This window comes from Diaphorina citri, unplaced genomic scaffold, assembly GCF_000475195.1.
Source record: "Diaphorina citri unplaced genomic scaffold, Diaci psyllid genome assembly version 1.1 scaffold516, whole genome shotgun sequence".
Classification (NCBI taxonomy): Eukaryota; Metazoa; Arthropoda; class Insecta; order Hemiptera; family Psyllidae; genus Diaphorina; species Diaphorina citri.
The window spans coordinates 139,593-156,969 of NW_007377950.1; the positions used below are offsets into that span (position 1 = coordinate 139,593).

The following is a 17,377-nucleotide window of genomic DNA, read 5'->3' on the forward strand; positions in this document are numbered from 1 at the left end:
ATTCAAACAAAAAGTAGACGCATTCATAGTATTCACAGAAAGAAGAAAGAAAGTAGGAGGAGCAGCATAGACAGAGGAGAGACGAGAACAACACCGAGAGCGCATGAAAATCTATTGGATCCAGAGGAAGGAACAGAATAGGAATAGAAATACGAGATAGTGCTATCATGTATTTGATTTTCGTGGTCCCTAGTTGGCCAAATTCGAATTAAAAAAAAAAAAAATATATCAACTCACCTCTGTTTAATAAGTTCCTTCTCCTCCTTTCCCTGACTCTGAAGCACCAGATTCCTAGCTGTCTCCGGGAACGGATTCACCTTAGCCACCGTCTTTCTCACCGGACTGTTGTTTGTTGACGCACCGGTGGGTTCTACATCGCTCAAGATACCAGTGGGTTTACGAGCGGTGTCTGGTGACTTCGCGTGATCAAATCCTAGGCTAACCGGGATATCCTTCCCATTTACATGAGTTGATATATCCTTCACAGTGTCTGCATTTTGTTTATTATATTCCTTTACTTTTTCTCCATTTTGCTTGTTATATTCAAACACATTCCCAGGTTTGAGGCAAGATGGAGGGGAGAGACTGACTGTAGGATAGGAAGTACTGGAGTCATCAGACCAAGTGTTAGTCAGGGAGGCTTTCATCTCGTCCATGGAATCTTTCAGATCGGCCGGGATCGCTTTGCGTACCGGACTATTTTTGTCGTGGATTCTCAAGCTTTCGATTTGAGATTCGATTTCGAGTCGTCTATCGATTGCAGCCGTTTCTATACTTTGGGAATCGATTCTTCCCGTTTCCATAGTTTGGAAATCGATTCTACCCGTTTCGATTCCTCTATCGATTCCAGCTAGTTCGTCTTCACTTAGCAAGGTAGCGCCACTAGTATCCAAACCTTCACATAGGTCATCGTTTAAATCTCCGTCCAGTCGCCAAGAATTGTCCATAGATGTCGCCAGTGTGCTTGTGTTGGATTTGATCAGACTTGATATCATACGATGTTTCACTGATCCGTTTATAGAGCGTTCAAGAGTGTTTGACTGTTTAAGGTCACTACTACTTGACTGTTTAGGGTCGCTACAACTTGACTGTTTAAGGTCGCTACCGTTTGACCGCTGAGGGACGCTATTATTACTATTATTAGAGTCAGAGACAGTTCCATTTACATTTGAACCGTTAGCATTGGTTCTAGTTGGGTATTGTTGAGGGTTAGGTTTGTTTTCCGTGAGAGTTGGTTTCCCATATGTTTGGTTATGTTCACTATTGCATTCGTTTTTCATTTCCATTTTAGGTTCATTTGAAGTCTTTCTTGCTTCAGTTATTCCGATATTAGTATTCTGGTGTGATTCTTTTCCGCTTTTATCAAGTGTTCTCACTGCTTCTCCATTCTGTTGGGTTCCTCTTTGTTCATTTTTGTGTTCTCTGGGGATTTCTCCATTTTGCTTAACCATATTTCCATTATGTTTCTCTATTTCTTCTCTTCGTTTCGCTATATCTCCATTCTCTTTCACTGTTTCCACACCTTGCCATGTATCAATGTCTCTGGGTAGTACCCGTGGATTTTCGCCTCCGTCTGTCATCGGACTGGGGGTTGGGGTGGTAGATGGGTGGGTTAGGGTTGGGGTGGTAGATGGGTGGGTGAGGGGAGGGGGCAAGGTGGGGACAGACGGAGCGTGCGCGTTTTTTGACTTGTGAGGAATACCTGCGAATACAAAGTAGAGAAGAGGTAGATAAGAGAATAGAAGAAAAAAAAAATCATTCAATAGAAGTAAACCTAGTTAGCTTGGAAGATAGCGCACGTGTCTTGTAAGCGCTAGGGTTCAGATTCTTTTCTCTCTAAAAAAAAAAAAAACTAAACACACTAAATATTGAGGTCCAAGTCGATGATTTTGATTCGTTCTAAGAAAGGTTGGCTTTCTTCTATCCGATCCTCCTTCTCTCTTCAAGTTCGGGACGATAAGACCTCCGATGATACAGTTTCCTCTATCAAACCTTTTATATATATCTCCCTCGCCATTTCCCTGATCAAACCTTTTGAAAATAATAAATAAAGTTGACATACTGCCCGATATTTGGGTTACCAAAACGACAAAGCACTTGCCTTGTAAGTGCTAGGTTGTCAGTTCGATCCCCGCCCGGAGCGAACATTATGCTACACTTAAAAGGATTGATAACTTACCAGCTTCTATACATTGTTCTAACAGGAGTGCACTATCATTATCTTGAACATCATTCGCCCATTGATCCAGATCAAAATCGATATTACTATTATTAGTATGACTAGTATTAGGATTAGTAGTAGTGCGGTGTTCAGATTGCGAGGCGAGGTGAGGTGCTGACTGCTGAGATGGTAGTTTACTTGATATGGTACTCTGTAACACAGATATTAACTTTTGTTGTGATAATTTCTTTGAAAAATTAAAAAAAAAATCCAATTATTAGAAAGGTTGGCTTTCTTCTATCCTCTCCTCCTTCTCTCTTCGAGTTCAGGACGATAAGACCTCCGATGATACAGTTTCCTCTATCAAACCTTTTGAAAATAATAGATAAAGTTGACATACTGCCCAAAATTTGGGTAACCAAAACGACAAAGCACCCACCTTGTAAGTGCTAGGTTGTCAGTTCGATCCCCGGCCGGAGCGAACATTATGCTACACATATAAGGAATGATAACTTACCAGCTTCTATACATTGTTCTAATAGGAGTGCACTATCATTATCTTGAACATCATTCGCCCATTGGTCCAGATCAAAATCAATATTACTATTATTAGTATGACTGGTATTAGGATTAGTAGTAGTGCGGTGTTCAGATTGTGAGGCGAGGTGAGGTGCTGACTGCTGAGATGGTAGTTTGCTTGATATGGTACTCTGAAACAGAGATATTAACGTTTATTGTGATAATTTCTTAGAAAATTTAAAACAAGACTCTAGTCTCTAGCTCATACCGTTCCCGAGATATCATTAAATTACACCAAAAACCACCAAAAAGCGGTAAAATGCCGCCAACCGTTGCACCGATCTTAACCAAAAGTTTCGTGTCGCATCCTTGTCAAAAAAGCAGTAAAATGCCGCCAACCGTTGCACCGGTCTTAACCAAAAGTTTCGTGTCGCATCCTTGTCACATTTGACAGCTGCATGCTAAATGTCAAGTCTCTAGCTCCTACCGTTCTTGAGATATTTTGTTTACAGACAGACACACAGACGGACATACACACACAGACCAATGGCGGAAACTTTGGATTTAGGCTCTAGGGACCTCAAAACTTGTTTTTTCACTAAAAACTGACCATCGAAAATTTGACCCGATTACATTACTTTCCTTCCTATAGGATAAGGAAAGTAAAAATCCAATTATTATTATTTTAAACTGAATTCCCTGTCTAGATATACATAGAGGTTTGAAGAATCATATAGGGCGGTCAACTGAATCTTCCATCAACATTACTTGCGTTACCACCAGAGTAACAGTTACGTCCAATTTTGAGGAATACAAAATCAGGTCAGACATGCATTTGTATCTTGAATTTGGTATTTCTATCAAAATGTTCAAAGAATCAGAGGTATTCCTTTAAAAAGGTAATTTATTCTAGTCAACATACCCGGTAGTCAGCTCCCATGGCGTAGTGGTCACTGCGCTCGCATTGCACGCGGGAGACCCGGGTTGTCAGACATGCATTTGTATCTTGAATTTTGTATTTCTATCAAAATGTTCAAAGAATCAGAGGTATTCCTTTAAGAAGGTAATTTATTCTAGTCAACATACCCGGTAGTCAGCTCCCATGGCGTAGTGGTCACTGCGCTCGCATTGCACGCGGGAGACCCGGGTTCGATTCCCGGCGGGGTCAAGAAATTTGTATCATGCAAATGATTGATTCCGTGACTGTCTGTTGCGGGCCCCACTCAGCCTCGTGAGGCAAATGAGTAGCTATGACATTTAAATGCGCATAGCGACCGGTGCCAGCATGGTAGGTAAACATTGGATGTTAGGATTATTGAGATATTGGAAAAATCCTACAATGCTGCAGTGAGCACCAAAGTTGTGACATAATAACACAAAAAAACTGCATTTACATTTATCTACCATGTGAGTAGTCCAGTTCCAAAAGTTGACATTTAGAAAATGGACATTTTTAGGGAAAACACGACAAACTCATATCTTTTGAAACGAGCAGCCGATTTTAATGGTTTTGGTCTTGAAAAAAGCTAAAATCTATGGAAATCTGTTGGAATACATGGGATTATTATGGAAAAGTTGACATTAATTAGCTCTTACATTAAGGTCAAAGTTCCGGGATGTCTAGTTTTGGCACTGAAAACTCGATTGGTCCCCTTTTGGAACTGGGCTCAGGTGAGGTTTAAAGTTGCTGTTATTAACTAATGTCAAGAATTGACCATTAGACCATTTTCTTGGTTTTAAAGTGAAACAACAGAAAAAAACTAGGGATTTTTCCTTTTTCTTCTACTTCTAGGTCAAGAGACAAATCTAAGTGATAAACACAAGTAAATCTTGTATTCTGACGTACATGATGACATCACATCAACTTTCCCGAGTAAGCTCCCTTGTAGGCGATACTAGTGTAAAGCTGAAAACACATTACGCTGACTTGACGTGGGACCACGTATGAAGAAAAAATCTAAACAATGTATTCGGACGAAAACGAACAGATTGATCTGACGCCACGCCATATACGCGTCAGGTCGTGGCGTCACGTCAGATCAATCTGTTCGTTTTTGTCCGAATACATTGTATAGATTTTTTCTTCATACGTGGTCCCACGTAACGTCAGCGTAGTGTGTTTTCACTTCTTTCAAAAGGCTCAATAAATATCATTTATGTTTTTATGTATATTTAGTTGCGACCATAATGTACTTGTACTTACTTGACTTGACTCTGAGCTTGTTTTCTTGAGTGTTAGACACTTGGCTGATTCCATGCCTACTTTGATACACGCCTGTAGTATATGTTCATCATTTAACATTTCCTCCTCCTCCTCCTTGTTCTCACCTCCACCTTCCACACCATCTTCATGGAACAAATCTTCATGCCTGAAATAGAATTATAGAATAGAATACCTATGAATTATGGGTGACTGCTTTGAGAGCTTCAATTGGAAAGTATAAAAACTTATGCAATTGGTCCAAAATAGTTGAAACAATATCGTATCATCAAAAAGTTAAGTGTACCAAGATTCAAAATCAAATCAAATGATAGTTGCCAATTAACGTCATACTTTCGTGGTCTTTTGATTATTTCATGTCTTCAATTGTGTCTAATACTGGCCACTCAATCCCAGACCTACTGACAGATAGAGGTCTGAGCTTTTTCGGCCACACACATTTCGACTACCTGAGATCTAGGTCTGTCAGACGGTTTGACTTACCTATCATCATTGTCTGGTCTGCTGCTGGTATTGTGTCTAGCGGATACACTGGTATTTGTATTAAATTCTATTCTTTGTATAATACTAAAAATTGAGATTCTATCCATCGTTTTTGCTTTTGCTTCAGGAATGCCGTCTCTACTGATTCGTAAGCGAAGAGCTTTGGAGAAAGAGCTGGATGCAAATCTGGCTGAGACTTGCGATAATATAGACAATGCTGATCTAGCATCCCCTCTTACACCTCAGGTAATTGAACGAAAAAAGAAAGGTCTATGTTTTGTTTTGATTCGACGGATTTTTCATTTGTTATTTTGATACGTTTCTTGATGAAATGGTTGGCTTTCTTCTATCTTAATCTTCTCTTTTCGGTTTCCGTACGATAAGACCTCCGTTGATAGGTAGGTACAGTTCTATTTATTAAATACATAAAGAAAAGTGCTTTACATATTATAGTTTTATTGTAATGGATCGAAGAATAAATGTACCTATTTTTCCCCTGGATCATTTCTCTAAACTTTTGTCTGGGTTTTCCATTTCAGTCATCCACTCCTCTCTCCGTGTTTACGTCACATCATCACATGATGACATCCACATCTAACTCAAACACTTCTAACCCAGAAGATAAACCTCACGATGAAGAACAACCTGCTACTGATGTACACAATACTAGTGATAATAATAATACACAAGGTAAAGAGTCTTCTATTGGTCCCTATGTAATGTAAATGTAAATGCAGTTTCTTTGTGTTATTATGTCACAACTTTGGTGCTCACTGCAGCATTGTAGGATTTTGCCCAATATCTCAATCTCAATGTTTACCTACCATGCTGGCACCGGTCGCTATGCGCATTTATATGTCATAGCTACTCATTTTCCTCACGAGGCTGAGTGGGCCCTTTATTAAATACATAAAGAAAAGTGCTTTACATATTATAGTTTTATTGTAATGGATCGAAGAATAAATGGACCTATTTTTCCCCTAGATCATTTCTCTAAACTTTTGTCTGGGTTTTCCATTTCAGTCATCCACTCCTCTCTCCGTGTTTACGTCACATCATCACATGATGACATCCACATCTAACTCAAACACTTCTAACCCAGAAGATAAACCTCATGATGAAGAACAACCTGCTACTGATGTACACAATACTAGTGATAATAATAATACACAAGGTAAGAGACAGAGTCTTCTATTGGTCCTTATGTAATGTAAATGCAGTTTCTTTGTGTTATTATGTCACAACTTTGATTTTTCCCAATATCTCAATAATCCTAAAATACAATGTTTACCTACCATGCTGGCACCGGTCGCTATGCGCATTTATATGTCATAGCTACGCACAATACTAGTGATAATAATAATACACAAGGTAAGAGACAGAGTCTTCTATTGGTCCCTATGTAATGTAATGTAAATGCAGTTTCTTTGTGTTATTATGTCACAACTTTGGTGCTCACTGCAGCATTGTAGGATTTTTCCCAATATCTCAATCTCAATGTTTACCTACCATGCTGGCACCGGTCGCTATGCGCATTTATATGTCATAGAGCTACTCATTTTCCTCACGAGGCTGAGTGGGCCCCGCAACAGCCAGTCACGGAACCAATCATTTGCATGATACAAATTTCTTGACCCCGCCGGGAATCGAACCCGGGTCTCCCGCGTGCAAGGTGAGAGCAGTGAGCACTACGCCATGGGAGCTGACCTATTGGTCCTTATGGAAGACTAAATAGAGACGCTACCAACTTGATAGGTAAGAACACTGGAAGACAGTAGGAAAACTCATTCAAATGAAAAAGATAACTGTCGATTTTGATAAGTTCGATTTTGACGAAATTTGGCAAGCATATTGAACACCTGAAGAATATTCTTTAGATATTGAGACCATTCGGTCTTTTGGAGACCCTGTAGCTGCCCGTTTTCCGAGTCTTGCACTTCACTAATGGCCAGGGCAACAGTCTGAATGAAGCAATCCGATTGGCTGAAATGTTGAAACTATCCAATCAGATAGCCCAACACGAGAGTTAAACCCAGTTTAAACTCTGATCATGACCCAGGCCATAAACCACCAGTACTAAATACCCCTCTTCCTTGTTTTCAGATCACACCACCCCTCTCACTCGCTCCCCCTCTCCCTCTCCTTCCTACCACAACCAAACCACCACCCCCCCTTGTTCTCCCCTCCACCTTCCACACCATCTTCATGGAACAAATCTTCATGTCTGAAATAGAATCATAGAATAGAATACCTATGAATTATGGGTGGCTGCTCTGAGAGCTTCAATTGGAAAGTATAAAAACTTATGGAATTGCTCCAAAATAGTTAAAACAATATCGTATCATCAAAAAGTTAAGTGTACCAAGATTCAAGTCAATCAGCTCATATCAATAAAAGTGACTCAAAATCAAATCAAATGATGGTTGCCAAATTAACGTCATACTTTCGTGGTCTTTTGATTATTTCATGTTTTCAATTGTGCCTAATGCTGGCCACTCAAACCCAGACCTACTGACAGATAGAGGTCTGAGCTTTTTCCGCCACACACGTTTCGACTACCACGTTTCGACTACCTAGGTCTGGTCTGTCAGACAGTTTGACTTACCTATCATCATTGTCTGGTCTGCTGCTGGTATTGTGTCTAGCGGATACACTGGTATTTGTATTAATAGTCAGGTCACTTAGTGAAGACCATGCTGTTAGATTGAGGGGAGATTCTTCTACCGCGTAACATTTCAGTTCATCCTTGGCTGAAGTGGGAGGGGGAGGTAGAGAGGCAGGCGGGGGGTGACTGAGTGAGGTGACTGGATGAGATTCTGTAAGCAAGAGACAATGAGATTCAAAATTGTAAAAATATATTAAAAATAACAAACTTAGAGGTCTCAAAGGAATAAGTTTGTATTAACTGATTTGTTGGTACACACACTTGGTAAAACAATTCAAACACTAAAAACGTAATAATACGCATTTCATCAAGAAACGTATCAAAACAACAAATGAAAAATCCGTCGAATCAAAACAAAACATAGACCTTTCTTTTTTCGTTCAATTACCTGAGGTGTGAGAGGGGATGCTAGATCAGCATTGTCTATATTATCGCAAGTCTCAGCCAGATTTGCATCCAGCTCTTTCTCCAAAGCTCTTCGCTTACGGATCAGTAGAGACGGCATTCCTGAAGCAAAAGCAAAAACGATGGATAGAATCTCAATTTTTAGTATTATACAAAAGCTATTCACTCATTCACATACTGATCGCTCTATCTCCAGAACTCCAACACTTCTAAAGCTGAAATTTTGTAGGGATATTCCCAGTATGTTCTAGATGGACAATAAGAAAGAATTTTACCGAAATTCAAACCGATCTCGAGTACTTTTTACCTGAAATAAATTCAATATACGTAAAACATAAAGCTAAGTGTTCTTACTCACCCAAAATCATTTTTAGTGAAACGTAGAATTCTCCAGGGCTCTCTATGGTATTATACAAAAGCTATTCACTCATTCACATACTGATCGCTCTATCTCCAGAACTCCAACACTTCTAAAGCTGAAATTTTGTAGGGATATTCCCAGTATGTTCTAGATGGACAATAAGAAAGAATTTTACCGAAATTCAAACCGATCTCGAGTACTTTTTACCTGAAATAAATTCTATAGCATTTTCAGAAATAACTCAAGCAGCCTCTACTGTACTCACCTCGACTATCCTTATCAAACAGGTTACACTCGGGTGCCCCGGTGGCTGTCTTCGCATTCAAAAGCTATTCACTCATTCACATACTGATCGCTCTATCTCCAGAACTCCAACACTTCTAAAGCTGAAATTTCGTAGGGATATTCCCAGTATGTTCTATGTTCTAGATAATCTAGATGGGCAATAAGAAAGAATTTTACCGAAATTCAAACCGATCTCGTGTACTTTTTACCTGAAATAATAATAAGGAATAACTCAAGCAGCCTCTACTGTACTCACCTCGACTATCCTTATCAAACAGGTTACACTCGGGTGCCCCGGTGGCTGTCTTCGCATTGAGCAGATTCTTCAGCGCAGCCGAGGCGCCCATGGCTATCATCTTATGTCTGGAATGTATCAGTGAGCTTAGCATAGGTCCAGCGCCTAGCCGACATAACGTGGCTTGGTCTTGTGGGCACCGGGCAGAGAGGTTCCATAGCGTACCACATGCATTGCTCACTACTGTTAGGGAGGGAGAGCGGAGCTGTTCCAATAGCAACGGTAGACATTGGTGTTCCCTCAGAATAGCCCTGGTGTGGGAGAGATGTGCAAATCATCTTATGTCTGGAATGTATCAGTGAGCTTAGCATAGGTCCAGCGCCTAGCCGACATAACGTGGCTTGATCTTGTGGGCACCGGGCAGAGAGGTTCCATAGCGTACCACATGCATTGCTCACTACTGTTAGGGAGGGAGAGCGGAGCTGTTCCAATAGCAACGGTAGACACTGGTGTTCCCTCAGAATAGCCCTGGTGTGGGAGAGATGTGCATCAAGTTAGAAATATTGTTTACTAGCGGAATTCTGGTATCTTTAAAAAATTGAATTTTCGACCTTTTACAGTTATTTTTTCGAAGTTTTGACCTCAGATTTGGATTTTTCCCAACTTTTTACATAGGAATCGATTTATATGTTAGGGAGGGAGAGCGGAGCTGTTCCAATAGCAACGGTAGACACTGGTGTTCCCTCAGAATAGCCCTGGTGTGGGAGAGATGTGCATCAAGTTAGAAATATTGTTTACTAGCGGAATTCTGGTATCTTTTAAAAATTGAATTTACAGTTATTTTTTCGAAGTTTTGACCTCAGATTTGGATTTTTCCCAACTTTTTACATAGGAATCGACCATTTATTTAGAATTTTTACCGATTTGCAACTGCTCCATTGAAGAGAAAAAGAGGGCAGAATAGGAGAAAGCCACTTATTTGTAAACGATAAATTTCGGCCCGAGCTGGAGTCGAACCCGCGACCTTCTAAGCTAACTAGGCTGATTATGGCTGACTTACTTACCTATAGTTTTCTTTAACCGAGATATGACTAGAAATGTTTCTCATCACGCCACCAGCATTCTCTACAATAGTCATCGAGGTAGCCGTGGAGCTTTTCATTTTATCTATCAGGAACTGGAGTGCACCTTCTACTTGACAAATGTCGATCTGAAAGTTTGAAGAAAAAAAAATAATAAAAAAATAAGAAGAAGTAGAAAAAAAGGTAAAATGATAAAAGTAACTAAAAAGAAGAAGATATTTTTTTTTTAGAAAAGAACATTAATCAGCATGCCCATCTCGTAGTATGCCTCTCATCAGATGGATCAGAAGATACACAATACTTCCCATTTAGATGCTGGGTCAGCACGAGAACATCAGAAAGTAACCCGTTAAAATATTAGCAACCGAAATACGAGTGAACCCGGCACCTTCTGAAAACGCTACATCACTCGACAAACCGTGTGTATTTATTCAACATTATTTAACTGCGTCTTTTCCCAATCTTATTTGGGGTCGGCGAGTTCAATCATTCACTTTACCCTATTTATACTGTCGGCTAGGACTAAAAAGTCCCATTATGTCAACAGTTTAGACTTAGTTGGACTTACCTTGTTATTATTACAATGTGCAGAGAAGTTCCACAGAGCGGATAGGATAGACTTTAGAGTGGACTCTTTGCTGGCTTCCATTGTATGTCCCTCATCATTAAATTAGTCAGACTTACCTTGTTATTATTACAATGTGCAGAGAAGTTCCACAGAGCGGATATGATAGACTTTAGAGTGGACTCTTTGCTGGCTTCCATGGCGGATTTCATGAGAGCAGGTACTGCCCCAACCTCGCGTAGTATCTGTTTGGATTTCACATCCGCTCGCCATGATAGGTTACGCAGTACACTAGCAGTTACCTGAGAGAAGAGTAGTGTGATAATTAGGGAAACATTATTAAGAGGTTTGATAGAGAGAACTGTAACAACAGAGGACTTATCATTCTTAAATCGAAGAGGGAAAGAGGATAGGATACGCGGAAAACAGCCGTCCCAAGAAGAGCTTTATCTTACTATGAAAGTTAGCCGCGAGCGGGATTCGTTTTATTTATTTATTTGAGATTGTACCTCGGCATCACTAGGCAATACTTCAAGACACATTCTTTTACATCCATGCCTATCCAAGGACGGAAAAGTTTGGTTGGAAAATTTCCTGGCCGGGATTCGAACCCCACACCTCCGGATTGAGAGTCGGTGCTCTTGACCACAGAAATCGCCACAGAGGTGGGGATTCGAAACTGCTACCCTCCGACCTAGCTTATTTTAATACACGGGCGGACCCTTTACTAACTTATGTACATCGTATGCCCTAACTATCTTAATCTAACTTAAACTAAAATTACTAAATTTTTGGAGATTTTTATTTCTTTATTTTATTTGATAATAACAAGTAAATACATATTACGCAATTTGTTGAGTACCAAAGAACCAATATCCTTAAAGGGGGAAAATTTTTTAAAAAATAATTATCTAGTCTTGAAAGAAAAAGGCTGGAGGTTGGAAGGACATTTCAACTACAAAAAATATCAACAAGCTTTCTTTAAAATCGCCTTGTCGTTTGGATACACCAGTTTTCTAGATATATTATGTAGTTCTAAAATTCTAAAAAGAACGCCAGCCTAAATAGCTTGAAGAGTAGCGCGCGCCTGCCTAAGGGCTAGGTCGCGGATTTGACTCCCACCCGGGGCAAGTTTTGTTAAACAGATAAGGTTCGTTCTCAGAAAGGTTGCCTTTCTCCTATCCTGTCTTCCTTCTCTCTTCGCTTTCGGGACGATATGACCTTAGCAGTTATAGTTACCTCTATCAAACTTTTTTTTAGTTCTTTTTACCTTACAAGCTGATAGTTCCCCTCCATCGCCCTCCGTGATTCTCAGATCAGACAGTGAGGTAGAGTTGGAGAAGTTATAGGGTGTGTCCTCGGTACAGAACGTACGAACACAATCCTCTCCATTGTCTTCGGCAAACTTCGACTCCACTCGGGCCTCGTCGGTAAATATCCTGTGAATATACAATACATTCGAGTTATGGCCAGGACCACAACCTGAGATTGCACTTGGTTTAACTCTTGGATTAAGCAGTCTGATTGGGTAAGAAGATTGAGATCAACCAAACAAGATTGCTTAACCTAAGAGTGAAACTTGAACCTAATTTAAGTTACCCTCTACCAAACCTCTTCACAAAAAAACTCTCATTCTGGCCCCAACCATACACAAAACATTAAACTTGGTTTAACTCTTGGATTAAGCAATCTGATTGGGTAAGAAGATTGAGATCAACCAAACAAGAGGAGTCTGAAACTTGAACCTAATTTAAGTTACCCTCCTCCAAACCTCTTCACAAAAAACTCTCATTCTGGCCCCAACCATACACAAAACATTAAAATAATTATGTCCTAGTGGTCAATTTAATTTTTAAATAGGGATTGAGAATAGAACTAAAATCTGGTCCTTCGAGTCGGATGGGTTTCCTAGACATAAAAAAAAATGGTCCTCGGGCCAGATTGATATATTGTTTTCCTACGCATTAAAAAGTGGTCCTTCAGGCCGGATGGTTTTTCACCTTCCTATTCGTATACATTAGAAACTGGTCTTTCGGGACAGAATAGGAGAAAGCCACTTATCTGTAAACGATAAATTTCTGCCCGAGCTGGAGTCGAACCCGCGACCTTCTAATCTAACTAGGCTGATTATGGCTGACTTACTTACCTATAGTTTTCTTTCACCGAGATATGACTAGAAATGTTTCTCATCACGCCACCAGCATTCTCTACAATAGTCATCGAGGTAGCGGTGGAGCTTTTCATTTTATCTATCAGGAACTGTAGTGCACCTTCTACTTGACAAATGTCGATCTGAAAGTTAGAAAAACAAAGGTAAGAGTGTGCGTGATACTCAACGAAAAATAATGCAATTAAATGAAAAATAATTTAATAAGTTGCAAACCTGTATTTGTCCAATAAGTACCCTCCATAAAGAGTCCATAAAATACAACGTCAGATTTTCCTGCAAAAGTAGGACATCGGCGGTAAAATCTCATTTTTCGAAATAATTTTGCAATGATTGGGAAAAAAATAGTCCCATAGGACTGAGAATCCCATAGCACAAAGCTCATTTAGTGTGGTCTGTGTTGTAGCATGTCCATTCCCGTAGTATGTCCCTCATCATTAAATTAGTCAGACTTACCTTGTTATTATTACAATGTGCAGAGAAGTTCCACAGAGCGGATAGGATAGACTTTAGAGTGGACTCTTTGCTGGCTTCCATGGCGGATTTCATAAGAGCAGGTACTGCCCCAACCTCGCGTAGTATTTGTTTGGATTTCACATCCGCTCGCCATGATAGGTTACGAAGTACACTAGCAGTTACCTGAGAGACGAGTAGTTTGATAATTAGGGAAACATTATTAAGAGGTTTGATAGAGAGAAGAGTAGTTTGATAATTAGGGAAACATTATTAAGAGGTTTGATAGAGAGAAGAGTAGTTTGATAATTAGGGAAACATTATTAAGAGGTTTGATAGAGAGACGAGTAGTTTGATAATTAGGGAAACATTATTAAGAGGTTTGATAGAGAGAAGAGTAGTTTGATAATTAGGGAAACATTATTAAGAGATTCGATAGAGAGAACTGTAACAACAGAGGTCTTATCTTCCCGAAATCGAAGAGAGGACAGATAAGTGAAAACCAGACGTTCTGAAAACGAACCTTATCTGTTTAGGATAAAAGTTAGCCCCCAGTGGGATTCGAACTTTTTTTAAAAAGATTGTATCTCGGCATCACTTGGCAATACTTCAAGGCACATTCTTTTACATCCATGCCTATCCAAGGACGGAAAAGTTTGGTTGGAAAATTTCCTGGGCGGGATTCGAACCCAGCACCTCCAGGTTGAGAGTCCGTGCTCTTGACCACTCAACCACAGAGGAGGGGATCCGAAACTGCTACCCTCCGAGCTAGCTGGTATTTTTAAGGGTTCTCTGGAGCTCTTTATTTATTTATTTATTTATTTCAATACACGGGAGGACCCTTTACTAACTTATGTACATCGTATGCCCTAACTATCTTAATCTAACTTAAACTAAAATTACTAAATAGAAAACTATATAATATTCAAGGGGTTTCACCTAACTTGATTATTTCTCTAAATCAAAAAATCAAAGGATCTTCGAGCTTAGCTTCGAGCTTGTGTTGCAAAGGTGTCCCATTTACACTTTCTCTTTCATCGAGAAGCTCAACTATCCCACTTACCTGTCTCAGATGATCACTAGGTGTGGATAGTTGCAGTACAAGAGCCTTCATGAATTCAGTCAAACAACACAGTCAAGTTTTGTTAAACAGATAAGGTTCATTCTCGGAAAGGTTGCCTTTCTCCTATCCTGTCTTCCTTCTCTCTTCGCTTTCGGGACGATATGACCTTAGCAGTTATAGTTACCTCTATCAAACTTTTTTTAGTTCTTTTTACCTTACAAGCTGATAGTTCCCCTCCATCGCCCTCAGTGATTCTCAGATCAGACAGTGAGGTAGAATTGGAGAAGTTATAGGGTGTGTCCTCGGTACAGAACGTACGAACACAATCCTCTCCATTGTCTTCGGCAAACTTCGACTCCACTCGGGCCTCGTCGGTAAATATCCTGTGAATATACAATACATTCGAGTTATGGCCAGGACTTCACCTAACTTGATTATTTCTCTTCACATCATCAAAATCAAAAAATCAAAGGATCTTCGAGCTTAGCTTCGAGCTCGTGTTGCAAAGGTGTCCCATTTACAATTTCTTTCATCGAGAAGCTGAACTATCCCACTTACCTGTCTCAGATGATCACTAGGTGTGGATAGTTGCAGTACAAGAGCCTTCATGAATTCAGTCAAACAACACAGTCCTTTTTTTTTAGTTCTTTTTACCTTACAAGCTGATAGTTCCCCTCCATCGCCCTCAGTGATTCTCAGATCAGACAGTGAGGTAGAATTGGAGAAGTTATAGGGTGTGTCCTCGGTACAGAACGTACGAACACAATCCTCTCCATTGTCTTCGGCAAACTTCGACTCCACTCGGGCCTCGTCGGTAAATATCCTGTGAATATACAATACATTCGAGTTATGGCCAGGACCACAACCTGAGATTGCACTTGGTTTAACTCTTGGATTAAGCTATCTGATTGGGTAAGAAGATTGAGATCAACCAAACAAGATTGCTTAGCCTAAGAGTCTGAAACTTGAACCTAATTTAAGTTACCCTCTACCAAACCTCTTCACAAAAAAACTCTCATTCTGGCCCCAACCATACACAAAACATTAACAACACAGTGTACTCTTATTATTACCGTGACCAAATGTTAGATTAGTCAATGTCATGCCAGCATATCTGAAAACCAAACCAAGTACATAAGTCAAAATACATGGCACTTTATGTAATAGCACATTGGAAACACCAGTTCTAAATAGACATAGGTCGCTGAAGTTGACCAACATTGTCCGTGGTTAGTATCCGATTGGGTGACGATCTAGGCAATCGGGCATTGCTGACTTTTTCCAGCTCCACTCAAGCTGAGTTAATGTCCATTGTTGCCAAATGGAGGTTAAAACTATCGTCACTAAACACCTCAGGAGTTATACAAGGACGTTAAACCCCTTCAAAAAACTGCTTTCTGTCCTGCTGAAAAATAGGAAATCCAAGATGGCTCGCCATCGGCATTGTTTCCGTTTCAGAAAGGAAAATATAACCATACCATACCTTCTAAGTATAATGCAGTATTTGTTGGTAAGTCCATGACATTGGGTGTCTACTTGTATGAGTTTAGCCAAGGTGAACAGAGCCAAAATCTGGTCCTTCGAGACGGATGGGTTTTCTAGACATCAAATATGGTCCTCGGGCCAGATTGATATTTTCTTTTGTTTTCCTACGCATTAAAAAGTGGTCCTTCAGGCCGGATGGTTTTTTACCTTCCTGTTCGTATACATTAGAAACTGGTCTTTCGGGCCGGATGGGTTTTTATTTTTATATGAACTATGTATATGGGACGATAGGCCAATTAGATGGTAAAAAGAACACTGACCCACGAGTATATCTGTAAGAAGTTATTATGTTATTAAATAAAAGGTTTCTTTTTTATTCTCTTTATACTTACTTGGACCCGGGTCTATCTTCACTATCACCACTACTTGATCCAGGAGGTCCTCCTCGCTTCTCTGAATATCTCAGACTATAATTCGTAGGCTGGTCCAGATTACTCGGTTCATTACCAAATATGGTCCTCGGGCCAGATTGATATATTGTTTTGTTTTCCTACGCATTAAAAAGTGGTCCTTCAGGCCGGATGGTTTTTCACCTTCCTATTCGTATACATTAGAAACTGGTCTTTCGGGCCGGATGGGTTTTTATTTTTATATGAACTATATGGGACGATAGGCCAATTAGATGGCGAAAAGATCACTGACATACGAGTATATCTGTAAGAAGTTATTATGTTATTAAATAAAAGGTTTCTTTATTTCTCTTTATACTTACTTGGACCCGGGTCTATCTTCACTATCGCCACTACTTGATCCAGGAGGTCCTCCTCGCTTCTCTGAATATCTCAGACTATAATTCGTAGGCTGGTCCAGATTACTCGGTTCATTGCTATCTTCATCATCTAGATGAGGATGATAATACGGTTCTTCTATCTTGCTGAACGAGAGCTGCTCTCTCTCTCGCTCCTCTGGTTCGGAGCTAGCTCCGTCTCTCTCATCGCGAGGGGTGTATGAGGAGGTGGGGGTGGTGGTTTGGTTGTGGTAGGAAGGAGAGGGAGAGGGGGAGCGAGTGAGAGGGGTGGTGTGATCTGAAAACAAGGAAGAGGGGCATTTAGTACTGGTGGTTTATGGCCTGGGTCATGATCAGAGTTTAAACTGGGTTTAACTCTCGTGTTAGGCTATCTGATTGGATAGTTTCAACATTTCAGCCAATCGGATTGCTTCATTCAG

General features: G+C 40.1%; 3 protein-coding genes across 3 annotated transcripts; all 3 read right to left on the bottom strand.

The window, feature by feature from the left end:
* Positions 1-218: 218 nt before the first annotated feature.
* On the bottom strand, positions 219-3,620 carry LOC103509640 (putative uncharacterized protein DDB_G0277255). Its single transcript, XM_026823931.1, has 4 exons — positions 3,603-3,620; positions 2,683-2,871; positions 2,180-2,372; positions 219-1,702 (listed from the first exon to the last, which is right to left on the bottom strand). Exons 1-4 carry the CDS (start codon positions 3,618-3,620, stop codon positions 234-236), a joined length of 1,869 nt encoding a protein of 622 aa, XP_026679732.1. The 3' UTR covers positions 219-233.
* A 1,200-nt stretch (positions 3,621-4,820) lies between these two features.
* LOC113467643 lies at positions 4,821-5,491 on the bottom strand. Its single transcript, XM_026823932.1, has 2 exons — positions 5,385-5,491; positions 4,821-5,049 (listed from the first exon to the last, which is right to left on the bottom strand). The coding sequence occupies exons 1-2, from the start codon at positions 5,489-5,491 to the stop codon at positions 4,821-4,823; spliced, it is 336 nt and encodes a 111-aa protein (XP_026679733.1).
* A 2,151-nt stretch (positions 5,492-7,642) lies between these two features.
* LOC103509642 (adenomatous polyposis coli protein-like) lies at positions 7,643-17,373 on the bottom strand. The gene is made up of 13 exons (XM_026823933.1): positions 17,349-17,373; positions 16,923-17,235; positions 16,543-16,601; positions 16,149-16,263; positions 15,723-15,779; positions 15,224-15,296; positions 13,606-13,788; positions 13,129-13,274; positions 9,674-9,863; positions 9,357-9,456; positions 8,416-8,556; positions 7,990-8,200; positions 7,643-7,664 (listed from the first exon to the last, which is right to left on the bottom strand). The coding sequence occupies exons 1-13, from the start codon at positions 17,371-17,373 to the stop codon at positions 7,643-7,645; spliced, it is 1,635 nt and encodes a 544-aa protein (XP_026679734.1).
* Positions 17,374-17,377: the final 4 nt, after the last annotated feature.

Coding starts and splice junctions, on each gene's coding strand:
- LOC103509640 (XM_026823931.1), bottom strand. Junction 2,373..2,682: donor TATTAGAACAATGTATAGAA/GCTGGTAAGTTA, acceptor TCTGTGTTACAG/AGTACCATATCAAGTAAACT. Junction 1,703..2,179: donor AGAACAATGTATAGAAGCTG/GTAAGTTATCAA, acceptor TTGTATTCGCAG/GTATTCCTCACAAGTCAAAA.
- LOC113467643 (XM_026823932.1), bottom strand. CDS start 5,491: ATGGATAGAATCTCAATTTTTAGTATTATACAAAGAATAGAATTTAAT. Junction 5,050..5,384: donor AGACCAGACAATGATGATAG/GTAAGTCAAACC, acceptor ATTCTATTTCAG/GCATGAAGATTTGTTCCATG.
- LOC103509642 (XM_026823933.1), bottom strand. CDS start 17,373: ATGAAGCAATCCGATTGGCTGAAAT. Junction 15,780..16,148: donor TACTGCATTATACTTAGAAG/GTATGGTATGGT, acceptor TTTGGTTTTCAG/ATATGCTGGCATGACATTGA. Junction 7,665..7,989: donor AGACCAGACAATGATGATAG/GTAAGTCAAACT, acceptor TTCCAATTGAAG/CTCTCAGAGCAGCCACCCAT.